Genomic DNA, 15,653 nt, shown 5'->3' on the forward strand with positions numbered 1-15,653 from the left:
AAAGCCTTTAAGTGAACGGCCTGCAAAACCTCATTTAAGCAACCTTGAGACAAACTCATTAACTGCAGGCTCCATTACCCATTCCACTTTGCCAGTCATAAAGAAAGTTTAAAAATCATGTTTATAGGAAAGAACCTTAAGACAAATCAGGAGATTAAAAAAAAAAAAATCCCTATAAAGAGAAACCTTCTGCAGATTCCATCTCTATAGGAACAGTGCCATAAATGCATAAGAAAGAACTAGGCAGCCCTCTTCTCCCTGCTAGGCTCCTTTTTTTCCCTTTAAAGGAACAGATGCCAGCATGATAAGCCTGTGTGTATCTTTTATATTAAACATGTAATCAAGACATTCTGCCTGAAAAGTAGAAACACCCCTAAAATCCACCTCAAAAGCTGCAGCTTGCCTTTTTTAATCATAAAGCAATTATTCTAATTAAGAGGCAATCCCCTTCTCACACTGCAAGCTTCCCTCCGATTAGATAAAGAAAGCACGGTGTACTGGTAGCCTCCTTCATGCACCCTCAGTGCCGGATACTTAACAGCTCCCACACCACAGCCTCTTGTAACCCTCCCTTCCCTCCCTCCTTAATTTCAATTAAGTTCCACTCTTAAGAAAGGAGAAGAAAGGGGAAGGGGATGGGGGAGGGAGAAACAGCACTTACCCTTTGGGGACTCACTTCTGGCTTTCTTGCTTTCTAAAGGACACTCACTGCTGCTGTTGGGAGAACATACTCTTCTCTTGCCTAAAATTTCATCTAGAAGAGAGATGAGAAACCTGAGTATCAGATAAGGTTGTACTTTCCTCTTTGCAGAAGCAACCAGAGAGACTTTGGTATTTTGCTTCTCTCTCACACACACACAGACACACGCACGCACACATATATTACAAGCAGAGGAAAAAAAATGAAAGTAAGAAAAATCATCATCTTGAGAGCCTTGATCTGCTTTCCTAATCACGCAGTCCAAAAGCACATAATGACTATTCACACACTGATCAATGCAACGTTTTAAAGCTATAAATTCTGAATCCAGTTGATTTCCTTACTGAGTTTCATCATTTGTTCTGTTGCCTTTTGTCCCCCTGGTGTTTCCACTCCTTTCATGCCCTGATGCAAAGCAACTGGGGGAGAGAAAGGGGAGGAAAAAAACAACACACACAAAAAAAAAAGCACAACAGATCTCTGAATCTTCCTACCACAGTATCTCTCTCTCTCTCTCAATCTCTCTCTTCCCCCCCCCCCCCTTCCCCCCCTCCTCCTTCAAAACCTCAAGGTCCTTAGCAATCTTCCCCCTCTAGATTGTACGGAAACACTCAAGCCTTTTGCATTACTGCAGCCCTACAAACCAACACAAAATATCTAATATACAATTACAGCGTCCCCGAACAGATTTAAAATCAATATCCTCCCATAATAATGCTGGGGAAACTGAAAGCATGATGTTGCATATGGGCAGGAAGGAAGAGACTGTTTGTCACTGCAAGCATCAAATTCTCATCTATCAAGGGCTTGTTAAAGATGCAGCATCTTAAAAGAAAAAAAAAAAAAAACATCTCACAAACAAGCACCATATTTGAGTGAGTATACGTTGCATCTGCCTGTGAATCAACATGCATGCAAAGCTTCTGCAATTTGCCCAAAGTGTGTTGGTTAAGAAAGGTTACAAAGCCCCTTGGTGCTATTTATAAGAACAACAAAATTATTTATGTTCCAGGGGACATTCTAAGCCAAGCGACTGTCCCTCATACTCAGAATCACTCCACGTTACTTTGAATTCAGCTAAGCAAGCCCAGGTTCCTGCCTTGGCATTGTATTTATCAAGAGATCCAGAGCACAGATCTGTGGCTGCCACAGGCTGAGCAGTGCCGAGAGCAGACAGTTAACGTGCCGAGGGCAGAGCCTGCCAGGCAATGCCTTTATCCAAAGAGCAATTCTGGAACTCTGCAAAGTTACAAGTGGCATTTCAAGGTTTTAAAGAGCACAAGCTGCCTCCGATCTTATCTTGCCATGACCCTGTCACCCAGGCTGTTAACAAAACTGGCACTCGGAGACAACTGCAGAGGCTTGCAACCATCCATAACCAAAAGCAAAGTAAATACAACGAAACAGTGGCAATTGGAAAGCAGATGGGAAAGGATAGAGTCAGCCAGTGACGGCAGTGCTTCGGTTTTCTCAGCACTCATATCCCAGGTGTTGAATCAGCCCTTCAATATAATTTGAATTTTATCAATCCTCCTGCCTCAGTTTACCCTTTAAGTAACTTCTCCAAAACCACAGACAGTATTAGCTTGCCAAGCCACCGTCGAAGCTAGGAAGTACCTGGCCACACAGCACAAACAGAGTCACAAGCTCCCTCCCCATGGAACGCTTCATTCTTCATGTTGATTTTCCTGGAAATGTTAGTCTGATGCTGCAAACCCTCAGCGCTGGAGGCCCAGGTCATATATCCTCCTCAGAAGCGTTCTCATCCGGGATTTGTGGCTTTGAAACAACAAAAGTCCCGTCGCTCTGCTCTCCCCTCCCAGCCTGGACAGGAGGCAGCAAAACCCAACAGGGCTTGTTCTTACGTACTTCGGGCAGAAGAGACTCCATGGAAGAACCGGTGACAGAAGCACCAGTTACACGCGACAGCAGTTAGAATATGAGCAGTAAAGATTCCTTCATTTCACAACTCTGCCAAGGCACCTCATTACCCTCCCATCACTCTTTCTCTCTTGCTATTCCACTCCCACCCCCGTGCGCCCATCTGCCAGCAGACATTCGCTCTGACTAGCGCCATGCCCTGCTATTCCCAGACACGTCAGCAGGACAGGTTGCAAGTCCCATCTCCCTCCCAGCCAAGCTGCATTTGTGCAGGGGAAGACCGAGATCGTGCAGTTAACTCTGAAGCAGCACCAACTCCACCAGACCCAGGCCCCACCAGGCTCCAAAACTGCCCACCCACTTCTCGGCACACACGCAAGCGAGCTGGCGGCTGCATGAACAGTCGGGTGTAACAGTCTGCCGTCGGCGGCGTGCCACGGGGAAAGGGCCTGGATGTCTTGCAGTCGAGATTTGAACTTGGCCCTCCAGAGAGATCCCACATGAATGTATTAATCTCTAGGATGATCTGCAGCATTTTCCTTCCAGCATCTCAGGGTTCACGTTGTACCAAAGCACCAAATCCCACACACTGAGTTTGTAGTTAGGTTGCCCCCCAGCAGTTTTGATGGCAGTCAGTTAGATCACAGAATGAAAATTTTCCTCTTTTTTTTTTTTTTCTTCTTCATTTAAGGCAAAGTCCTGGCATGTGTCAGAGACTGCCTCGGTCCCCAGAAGTGTGGGAACTAAATCAACAAGATATACAGTGAGCAAGGAAAAAGGAATAATTATCATCAGTAGCCAGTATGGAGGCACAAATATCTAACAATCTGCCCCAAATTTACTGAGTCAGTAGCAGAGCACAAGACTGAACCGCAACCTTTCAAATTCCAGCCCAGTGTTCTAAGAAGTCATACCCCTCTCTTAGCTTCTTTAGCTGCAAAGCAGGGAAGAGGCAGGTCACCTTTTCATTAGTTGCTTAGTAAACGCACAGATTCTGGGGTAGAACCTAAACAATGTTGTATTTGTATTACAGGACCAATTCTTTCCTCTTTACAGCTTCAGCCATACGCACAGCTTTGTCATACCACTTACACCTGCTAAACACGCGCCCTTTTACAGGACCCTATACTCTAAAGTCATCCCTTTACGTCCACGTGCCATTCATCCAAACATTCCTTGCGCTCACGCACACAGAGCCAGGACAGTGGTTGAAGGCAACGGGATGGGAGCATCCACAGTCCATCTCCCCCTGACTGCAGCAGCAGCAAAACCAAATATGTTTTGCAAATGAGTTGGCAGCGTAGCTTCTGGATGTCTTACCACCCTCACAAAGACAGGTTGTGCATTTAAAGTACACTGCTACTGATTGACCAAAAAGCCAAATGATAGCCGTTTGCTCAGCCCATGCACCTGCAGAAGACAACACTCCACCTTAGAGGATGGGGAGGGATGATTGGGGGGGGCTTTTTGTTTTTCTTCTTTTTTTTTTGTTCCCCAAATCCCTGCTTTTGCCTCCTCTTTCCTGCCGTCTACAAAGCATTTCAGTTGAAAGAAGCCAAATCAGGGCAGTTTTTTTAATATTAAAGCTGAAAATGAAAGACATTATCAGTAGAACTGCAATGTTATGAAGATAGGCCAGGCAATAATACAAGTCAGGAGTGCTAGAGGAAGCCCCGAGCATACTGATCACTTAATGCCACCAGCGCAACACAGCCCTGAGCACACAACCCCCACCCCCCCAGGTCTCCCATCCAGGTCCCCAGGTCTCCCATCCAGGTCCCCAGGTCTCCCATCCAGGTCCCCAGGTCCTGCGTTACATTCAAGGCTCCTGCTAGTCTGACAAGGCAGCACAGAAAGTGATCCAGAAAGGTTTTTGGAAACAAAGTCAAATATTTTCCCCAAAGATCTAGAAATCAAAGTGGGGTTTTTTCTCCCCCTTTCATGGGAAGACAAAGTCCAGCACTCACCTGCCACATTTCTACAGTGAAACATGAATAGACAGGCCAGGAAAGTAGGTCAGCTGGAGGAGGACAGCACTTCTGCCTCCCTGCAGAAGTATCACCCGATGACTTTGCAACCATAAAGAGAAAGGGTGTGGGTGTGATGCCATAAAACGAGCTTCTGTAGAAGCCTGGGCAATGTGGGTTTTACCTAATCGCAGCCCTCTTTGGACCTGAGACACACTGATTAGAGGCCATGGGTGCAAACATCACCTGGAAGTAACGGTGCTTTGCACCCCTGCACTGCCTCTAATCCTCAGCCTCCCAGCACCCAGCAGAGCTGGGAGACTTAACAGTCATGTTCACCAACACCTCTAACAATCCCAAGCCTCATTATCAGCTTTGAAGAGAGGACTTGAGAGCCTAAGTCAGCTGGGAAGATTAGAAAAACCTATCTCTAGGCTTCCCCAAAGAGAGAGGGACTTTATCTCCACTCTTTACAAGGGAATCTGCAGCAGAGAAGTTGCACCAAGGGCAAACGCCCATCGACGGCGGGGTGAGAACCGAGCCCATGTCCCAGTGACTAAGCACAGGGTTTGACCTGGAGAAGGGAAATGAACAATCATGAGGTAGTCACAAAATTTTTGCCCTCCCAGTGTTGTTAAATGGGTGGACTAGAGAGAGACTCCCACTTAGGGCTGAGGACCGCACCAAGTTTTTCTGCGCTGTGTTATGCTACAGAACAAGGGGAAGAGATCAAGACCTATCTCACGCTCCCTATCCATATCATTGGGTTTGCTCTGAAAGCTTCTTGGACCCAGAAGTCCTGAGTAAACAAAGAACTGAGCCAACTTACATGGGAAATCACCCAGGCTCAGATAGCCAACGTCTAACGAGAGGAGAGTCCTTTTTTCACCTCCTTTCACATTATTTTAAGAGGAGGAAAACATCCTCCCTTGCTCTTAACTCCGCCATCAAACTTAAACCCTGGAGATGACAATTCCCACTGACCAGCCTGAAATGTCTTGGCAGCATCTCAGTTTATTCAGCTCTCCCCTTTCCTTTGGCACAAACAGGCTACCACCAGAGGAGCTGCTCTGCTCAAACAACTCTGGTGCTCCAGCCCTGCCGCTCAGTCTGTTCCTGTGCCGAATGTGACAGGTTTGCAGGGACCCTGGAGACTTACTTCCCCAGCGATGGGCTTGTGCCTTTGTAAGAAGCTGCACCAGCTTGCCGAGTCCCAGCAGGCCCAGAGCTGCTCTCAACAAAAGCTGGCGGACGAGGGGCCACGCAGTAGGCTGCACACAGCAGCGTGGAATCCGGCTGCACATCGGCCCCATCCCTTGCCAGCAGGAATCAATGGAACAAAGGGAGAGTGAAGCCCAAGGTCATGGGAATAACGGGCCATAATTTCACTGAGGGCAACAAGAATGGAAAAAAAAAAAAATTATTGGGGAAGCTGGGGGAAGGGAAGCAGTGGGTTTCTGGGACTTGGGATCCTAGAACAATACAAGTGCATGCCAGCTCATGGGGCAGAGTTAGTTCTAGCAAGGAAGGGGGAAAAATTGCTGGATCTCCGCAAAGGGGATGTTGAACCAGTTGCAAAATAAAAGCGGCATCCTACTCCCAGCAGGTCAGCTTAATGGCTTTAGGGACATGTCAGGCACCAGGCTTCAAACCTCAGCTATTGCACTGGGTTATCTCGTTGTTCCTTTATGTCTCCACATCTATATCTATTTGTTGATTGTCATTTAGATTCAGACTGCAAGCTCTCCAGGGCAGGAAGCATCCTTTTGCTAGCTGCCGCGCTAGTCTTAACAGTACAAATAGTACAAGCAGCAGAGCAAGCTGGCCACTGCAGGCTCAGGACTGTCCCTAGCCTAGAAGAAGGTATCTCCAAACCTTCAAGCATCACGCTTGAAGTTCCCTGTGACAAGAGGCTCTTGGAAACAGGAAGAAAAACAGGTAACAAAGAGGAGAGAGGAATGGGACAGCCTAATGGTCTCTTACTACAAAGCAAGGAGGACGCAATATCTAGTAACCAAAGGCTTTTCTCTTTCCCACTCACTTTGAGAGAACTTAACTTTGGCAGACTGGGCGCGCAGTCACTCCTCTCAATAGCAGAGAAGGACTCCCGATAGGCAAGAGTCAGCGACCGTCACCCACTGATCTCAATGGATTGCACAGAAAGTAGCACCCCAAAGGCAGGCCTAGTGTCACTAACTCCTTCCTAAATGCGAGTTAACCGCAGCATATATGAAAGCTGCGGGAGCACGCAACAAGACAGTAGTTGAGTAGAAGGATTCCCAATGCGTAACTATCAACCATCCTTTCCTAGGCACGAGGAGCAGCCTGCATCGCCTTTCTCAGCTCTTGCCACCAGGCCATCTGCCTTTCCTCCTACCATGCAAACAGTAGCCTGCTACTTCCCACCTCCTTGTGCTCACTCGATTTGCCTAGCTGGAGCTAAGCACCTGAAAGGACTGTCCAGTATTTCAGTTCTGAAGGAGTGAAACAGAGGGAGGTGCAGGTCATGCTGGAGCCATCCTCCTGCCTGTAATGAGGCTGTTTACTAGAGAAGGTGCACCAGCATCCCCTTGTCTCCCATGTTCTTACAAAATTCATTTTTACAGCATGCACCAAGCCATAGAAAGGTGGTAAATATTCATAGTATGAAAAACACTCATGGCGAGGATATACTGCACTTAAGAGAGAGATCTGAATTAATTTTATACGCTGCAGAGAGGCTTTTTAGCAGTTGCAAACTTGTGAATCTCCACTCTCTTCCAGAAAAGATTTAAAGGATGAGGCTGGGAGGGTGGGCTGGAAGACCAGGCCTTTTGGAGACTCACTTTCTAGCTCTAGAAAGGAGCACTTTCTAGTGGGTAAGACAGGAGAAGGGGGAAGCTTGTTAAATCAGAAGACTTAAGCACAGTTCCAATAAGGATCAGGTTCTCCTTGAGGGACCACAAACTTCTCGAGCAAAGGCCGTTTGGCCTCAATTTATATATCTGTGATAAAAAGCTATAAAAACTGGCATTATTCTTCTGACACAGATACCTCCAGCAGTCCTGGGGAATGCCACCCAACATCCCACCATGCCAAAAGGCGGGTAAGGCAACGTGGCAGGAACAGCACTCACGTTTCCCTGTGGGCTCCTAGGTGCCGAATCTCCTGCACGTGGTCTGTGCCAGCAACCTGGCATTCCCTCCAACACCCAGGACAGCTACTCCACCTCCTCTGGCTGCTCCTTCTACAAGCCTCCCAGCTTTTCTTTAGAAAAGTGAACGGTGAAGATAGTGATTTCCAACAGAGCTGCTGGTGGTGCTGTACCCTTAGCACCATTTAAATGTCCGATTGCACTCATTCAGCCCCTGAAAAAAACAGCGCTCCTCCAGTCCGTGACAGCTTTGACAGCCAGACTCCTTAATTCCTTTTTCTTATTCCCTTAATCTGTCATCTTTATCAGGCTGGGGAAGTGCCAGGCAGCATGCAGGAGCCCCGGCCCCGATCAATCTCCACATTACAGCTGACAGAATGGTGCTAATAACTTATTGATCTAATGTTTGCCAAGCCCCACTGGGGCTGAAAGGCTGCCATTGATTGGCTCGAGGGAAGGAGCCTCTCGGCTGAGAGCAGAGCGGAAAGCCTTCAAATTGTCTTCTTCCCGAGGAGTTGGGAGATGGAGGGAGGGTGGGGAAGGGAGAACAGGGAGGAGGACAAGGGAACTAAAGAGAGGAAGAGAAATGGAAAGGAAGAAGGGTGCACGTGTGAGATGGGGATTAAGAATAGGAAAGGAAGGGGGGGGGGGGCGGGGAAGGGTTTGAGAACCAAAGAAATGCAAGGAGGAGGGAAAAGAGCAGTAAAGGGGAGAAGAGCAAAGGGAATAAAAGGGATCGGGAACAAAAAGACTGTGCAGAACTGAAAAATTAATGAAATAGGCAGTTGACCCTCTTCTTGCTCGCAGCAAATCGTTAATAAAATCTTTCCAACCTGCAGCCCTTCATCCCAGGACAGCTCCTCCCAGGTTTGTTCATATCTGACGTAAAGCATGCAGCACTGCTGACTCCCCCAACCGGGTCTGAAACCACAAGCTTGCATCTGGGGAGAGGGCATAATCAGGACAGATTCCAGTTTAATTTACGAGTCTGTTCCCCACACTGATATACATGCAACTTAACCCTTGAGAATCCCCACCCATCTCCTTCATTTGCACTGAAGAGGCTAATAGCCGTAGAAAGTCATCAGACATGCTTAGCAGAGGGAAAGGAGTTGAGGGTCTTTATTGTGTCCCTGTGGGGAAACCCTGGGTTACCTCTATACGCAGAGACAGCAGGAGGTAAAAAACCCAAACCAACACATGACCTTTCACAAATTGTAGTAATGGTTATCGTCTTCTTTCCCATTTATCCTAGATCAGCGCAGGGCAGGCCAGTTTTGCCAAAGGATATATGTGGCGGAGCAGTGCTGTAAGGCAGGGACCGAGCTGGCAGGGCTTCAAGAAAAGGCAGTCATGGTCACACGCTACCCTGGCAGGTTTGCCTGCCCTGGGGCTCTAAACGCACAGTGCTCATGGCAGTCAGTTCTGTTTTCCTGGTGGACTTCTCTCAAGGCTATCAATCCAAAAGGCTGGTTCAGTATTTTCACACGTCTCCTCCAACACATCTCTCCCCCACACACAGCCCTGCACCCCTTTCTCTCCAGCAGGACTTCTCCCTCGCTTTCACCAGAGACCTCACGAAGCTGCGAGCCATAGAGCACCCTGCTGATAGCTTGAAAGAAACGAAGAGCGGAGCAGCAGCTCAGTGCCTGCTACCTGGGCATCTAATCACAACACAAGCTTTCCAGACACACAGCTATGGGGAGTCTGGGGGGGGATAGCGTTACCCCTGCGGTGCAGCAAGAGCAGAAGGCTAGGCTTTGCAAGAGTAAACCCACAGCATCCAAACCTGATGACAGAGAGGTACACACAGCCACTGGAGCAGGAACAGTGTCAAAACCCGGGGTCTGAAGCATCATCTTGACTTGTGGCAGGGTCAGGAGCAGCGACTCGCTGCCTCCTCTCCCTGCGCTTCCACCCAGCAGCAAACAAGAGTGGACAAGTCAGGTGCCACATTACAATCTGTACTGGATTTCTATATATAACATCAGTGAGATGTCACTGCACCAGTGATTTGTTTTCAGGTCTTTACTAGCTGCCTGTAAGGCACCTGGGAAAGGAGGTGGAAGCAGGGGGTGGGGAAGAGGTTATTTTTGGAAGCAGGATAATCTTGCTCCTCCTAGAGCTGCAAGGAAAGGAAGAAAGAGTCAGTGTTTATTTCAGTTTCGAAGCCACAACGTGTACTGGCCCTGAGTTTGGCGGCCGATCCAACTGCCAGAGAGTGACGGACTTCTTGTCCTGACTATGGCTGGTCTGCCCTGTTCACGCCAGGCACAGAGGAGGCCAAGCTACTGAAGCTGCCATGGTGAGCCCTGTCCAGCTGTGGCACTCCTTTCCTAGAAGTGAGGGAGATACACTTTGAAACACACCACTGACCTTCCCAAAGGTGTTTGTAGAGCCATCTTACAAGAACCCTCCTGCCAGAAGCAGGCTTCAAATCTCTGCCAAGAGCAGGGTTTATTGAACTCCCAAGAACAGGGCACTAAACTGCCTCGGCTCCTTCTCCTCCTGCAGCAACAAAGCCAAGAATAAAACCTTAACACTCCCACCAGCAAAATCCCATGCACTAACCTGCGTCGGAAGTGCAGTTGCAGGGCACAGCAAAAGGAAATGCTTCCATGTTGGGCTTTCCCATTTTTCCTTCATCTCCCAAGACCTCTCTTTGTATTACAAAAGGATGCTGGTTACCTCCCACCCCTGCAAGGCTTCAGAAGAAATAAAAACTAACTTAAATAGACCACTAAGAAAGGACAGTCCTCCAGATCCAAGCCAAGAGGATGAATGGCATTGACAGAGCCTAGACACTCATGTTGCCTAGGTAAACAACTGTCTTTCATGGTAAAACAAGTAAACAAAGGTGGCTGGGCTTACAACTCCTAGATACCCATTTGGTGCTGATTTTCTGCTCAATTTAAGGCAGCAGTTCAATAAAGCCTTCTGCTTTTTTTTGTTGTTGTTTGGCTTTGTTAAATGAAAACATGTCTGCATCCCAGCTCATTATCACACACTCAGAAAACAACCGTTCACTGTAATTCTGTCTCTAGCCATTAGTTATAACATCCCTGATCCCAATTCTTTTTCACCCCCAATGTTAACTCCTCCTTAGCAGATGAAAGCTCTAGGTCTCAGTGCAAAGCCAAATGAAGTGATTGGGAAGCCCTCCATGGCAGGCACACATTGTTCAGGGATAGGCCCAAAGACAGTGGGACAACTAGTTTGATCAGCTACGGATCCACACATGGGAGCTACAAGCACTGCCTTGTCAATAAAAATTCCAAGACCAATTCTTAGATGTGAATCTGTTTACACTTCACTCCTGAAATTTCTCCTTCTCCCCTGCTTAGTCAACAGAGCATCAAGTGGAAAGACAAGACAGGAGCATTAATACAGAGGAACAAATAACCTCACAGAGAGAAAAGAGAGATCTCTCTTTTGCAGTGTTTTTGAGACATGTAGATGAACACCGCTTTTCCAGGACTGCAAAAGCACCAAGCATACATGGCCATCAATGCAGCAGGACTCCTAAAGTGGGACTGCTCAAGGGACGCAGATGTCGCATTCTCCCTATCATGTGGGATTTCCACAGGAATCATTGCAGGCTAAGATGCAACTATACTGGTCACTGAGGACACCACTGCCCTGAGGCCAAGGCTCTCGGGGTTTGCCATCTCCATCACATGGACCAACAACCCCTAGAAAAAGCCCAAGCTCTCTGGGAGCTCCGCAACATTGGAAAGCTGGCCTTCTGCTGCTTCCCACACACGCCACAGCCAAAGAAGCCTCTAATCGCTGGGGGAGAGGTCTTTAACCCATGCACAGTCCCAAGTATTATATGCAGAACCATAGCAAATTGCTCGCTGTTTGGAGTGAGGTCTGATATTCTGCCACGTCTCCATTAAGTGCCCTCTCTCAGATAATATTCAGACATCAAGCCAACTCCTTCTAATCACGAGGGGCAGACGGAAAAGAGGGAAGATCTACCCACCTTCCTCTAGCATCAGTGAGCCTGATTCCTCCACTTCTATCCATGCAAATAGTCCTACTGCAACTGGAAAGTCATGAAATCTGGCACTGCAGAACAGAGGGTATTTGAGGAGAGAAAGGAGAAATTAACAGGATTTTTGCAGGAGAGAAATTATTTAAAGCCTTGGGACCAGGATTCTATGGCAAAATGCTCATTCAAATCCTAAAGCAGCGTGCAAAGCACACAGACACAAGGGAGAAGGCACCCGTACTTTCTCTATGAGCCACGGAGCCCTGCAAGGCCTCCTCCGTCCTCCCCCACCCCACGTATGCCCTGGCAGTCTGCATTAGCCAAACTGGATAGAGGGGATTGGACTTGTTTACAGACACACCGCTAGCTGCTTAAAGGGGCTCTAAATCCGTGTTTGATGTGCAAACCGTCAGCTTTGCTACTGTGCCTTTGTCAAGCAGCCCTGGCTCTGCTCATCCTTGTGTGTGTCTCTCTCTCTCAATTAAGATTAAAAGCGCCTTGTGCCATCATCCGCTCTCAAGGTAAGCCCCTCTGTAGTGCCAGTGCTGTACCCCGTCTGCTGCCTCGCCTTTATCTGATCCATTTGGAAACGACTTTTATATTCTCATTAGGCTCATCGCCTGCCCTCCCCTCCCACATGCATGCTCCCCCTGAGGCATTTGAGCATACTTGCTCTACCTTTGCAGATGTTGTTAAGCCTCTTACCGAATCTCACCAATGCAGGCTGCCTCTATGTTCCTAAGGAAGTACAGAGCCCATTATACGCACTTTTCCTTTCTTCCTCCATTTGGCATATTATGCCCCCATCGTGACCGCAATTTAATTAGCGCCAGGGAAAGCATTCTCCAGCATCTCCCACTGCAGAACACCACCAGAAGAGAAGGACACAGCAGAAAATCAAGTCCGCAGTGTCAAGAGAGAAGACATCATTCACGTTTCCTAGGTAAACTGGCCTGGGATCTCTGGGCATCACCAAAGCTTATTTTTCCAGGTAGGTTCTACGTACGTTCCCCTCAACTGCAGTCCTGCAGACTGTCAGCACTTCGGCGAAGCAGCTCACCTCTCTTCTCTGCAAAGGGAGTATCTCTCTGGCCAAGAGGCAATGTTACCTCTCAACAGCTGGACTAGCTAGCCCCAGGTTTAAAAAAATAAATAAATAAAAAATAAAGGTCCAACACTGGCCAGAGAAGTAGGAGCAGCTTAAACCTAGCAGCTGGATTAGTCCAGCGTAGACATAACCTAGACTTCAAAAGAGGAGGTAGATATCATTTTGATCAACAAAGAGCAACAGAGATGGCAGAGAGGCAAGTGCCCTTCCTTTACATTACATTCATTGATCCTCCACAAGAATTTACTGCTCTTTCAGTCTGTGTTGGAAACAGCGAACACTTGCACACTTGGAAATTTGCACTACCATTTGGTGAACAGACATCTATCCAGGGAGTACGGAAACCAGCGCTCTCTATTTTGCAAGCACAAGCACCTCCACTCCCAGTCCCAGAGAGGCAGAGAAAGCAGAAGTTCACTACTCTTAAAATGCCCGAGGACACGATACTGTCAACAGTCAACCCAGATGAGAAGGAAGGAAGAATAGTGCGAGAGGGTGCAGACGGGTAAAATCCTAAACCAGTGAGATAGATTTCCTCAGCCAGTTAAGAATTCAGAGTTACAAACAGGGCAGCTCTTCCCGAAACCCAGGACCCCTGGGACCTAAGGAAATCCAAGTGCCTCGGTGGTAATTGTAATAAATCTGTGGTGCCGCAGAGCAGGCCTAACACACGCAAGTTTGCTCCATGATTAAGAGATCTCTGTAATACCTTAAGGTCCCCAGTGGGCCCAGAGCAGTGAGATACAGCTAACATGCATCAAACACATAAGAATATCTCAATCATTACCACAGCTGACGGTGGCTCCGAAGCCAATCGATAGGGCAATTAGATTTTATCAGTACACGCCTCTCGGCCACCTACTTCTGCTCTTGTCGCAAAAGCCTCAGTTAGCCCTGCCCGTTCTGGGTCTCCAGACGTCTTACTGAGAAGCACCGGCTGGAGCAGATTTTGCTTTTTTTGTAGATTTTTGCCACTGGTATTCTTTATTTCCTTTAAAGGTCCAGTATCAGGGGACACTTCAAACACGAGTTAAGCTGTCAGCTATTTTTATCTAGACGTCTTGCTTCAGTACACACACTAGCAGGGGGAGAACACCACCCCCACCCCCAAATCTCTCATATGCTGAATCTCTAGAAGTAGGCTATAATCCACATCTATTCCGTATTGTCACAGTGGACCAGCAACACAGAGGTCTAGTAGAGAAGTTAGGGAGGACAAAGCAGGAAACCGAGCTCTCTTGTTCAGTCATCATTTGCTTTGTGATCTCAGGCAAATTTGCCTTTTTGTGTTTCAGCTGACTCATGCACCTCTACAATGTACTCGAAAACTGGTGGAAGGCACTATGCATTTTGTCCAACATTCCTGATGAAACTTTACTTGCTGGCAACATACCTACCTCCCTTTCCCCTTTATCACTGTAGGCTAGCAATAACAGTCTTTCCATTTTTTATAAGTGTATTTTCAAAGCACTGTAGCTCTCAGATTTCCTAGCCCCATTTTCTGTAGATGCTCAACTTACCAACATGTCACAATGACTACACTGGTCTGAATCACACCTAAGTGATGCCACAGATAGCATAGCCATTTGTTTTTGCTGACTCCAGCCTCTTCCTAGCTCTTTGGGCCTCACAAGATCCAAAATACAGTGACGTTTTTTGTCCCAGCTATCCCAAGCCCTAAGACTGCACCTCCTCTAGGCCTACTGTTCCAAATGGCTAGCACCCACCACTGTGGGTTATTACACCCACTGAGGTGGGTTATTAAATACTTTTCTAGTCAGGGCCAAACCCTACCCGAGGCTTTCGGGACCCGGTTATTTTCTTTCAGCTTCTGCTCTCCCAAACTAAGCTCTTCAGTACCTCTGTTCCCAAATATAACCATCACCATTGACATAAAGTGACCTGTTTTCACTTAAAAATCATCCATAACCCTTCCAAGGATATTAATATCAGCGCTGCTCTTCCAACGAAAGACCGTGTATGTTCCAGCAATACATCAGTCTCTTCAGCCCCTTGTGACCTGAACATCAGTCCAGCACTAGCTTGAACCCTGACTCTAGTCTCACCTATCTCCCAGAACTCATAAAAGCCCCAGAACTAACTATACACCATTATTTTCCATTAGTTTCTACATTTCAAAGGCCACTGAAGATCCAGTAATACTTCTAATTTTCCAGTCTATGCTGTTCGAAACTGTAGCACTGCCTCTACTCCTGGTTTTAACTATAAATCAAGGAACTCCCTCACAGAATTAATCATAAACCAACCAACCCTGCCAACTTCAACCCTCTTCTTAACCCCCTGGGCCCTGCAATAAGCAAATCTCTTCCATTTGTGCTACCCTTGTTCTCAATCTTCTGCTTAGCCTCAGCCACAGCCAAGAAGCCACATATATTTCTGAATCCTGTTTTAGCAGTATGCTCTTGCCCCTCACCCTGCATGTGTAGAATTTGCAGTTTGAGCTGCAGAGCAGCCTCCAGAGTGTTCGGCCTCTACTGGCTGGGACTGTATGCCCAACTTCAAACCATAAATGCTAAACCAGCAACAGAAAACATTTTAGCAGCAGATTCCAACTTACTTTGAGCGCGCTGCAGCTTACAGTCATGAGCGATGCGGGAGTTTTTAAACATATCAGCATTAACATAATTTATTCAGCACTGTCCATCTCCAAATGCCTTTCTGAGTGTGGGATTCTCATAACCCAAATACACAGTATTGCTCTCAAAGGCATACAACGCAAACAGCAGACAACTGGGGACACATTTCTTTTTCCCTTATTGTTCTAAGTGGTTTAAACAACCTTTCAGACTAACCCAACACTAACTCTCTTAAAATTATATATGTAGCAATTAGTTATACCATACTTCCCT

General features: G+C 47.3%; 1 protein-coding gene across 1 annotated transcript in view; it reads right to left on the bottom strand.

Moving 5' to 3' along the window:
- SAMD11 (sterile alpha motif domain containing 11) overlaps positions 1 to 15,653 on the bottom strand; it is a 125,730-nt gene that overhangs the window by 39,111 nt on the left and 70,966 nt on the right. Inside the window, 1 exon segment of the mRNA XM_049817048.1 lies at positions 662 to 754. Coding sequence (XP_049673005.1) covers positions 662 to 754 — 93 coding nt within the window.

This window comes from Accipiter gentilis, chromosome 1 (genome assembly GCF_929443795.1).
Source record: "Accipiter gentilis chromosome 1, bAccGen1.1, whole genome shotgun sequence".
NCBI classification, from domain to species: Eukaryota; Metazoa; Chordata; class Aves; order Accipitriformes; family Accipitridae; genus Astur; species Astur gentilis.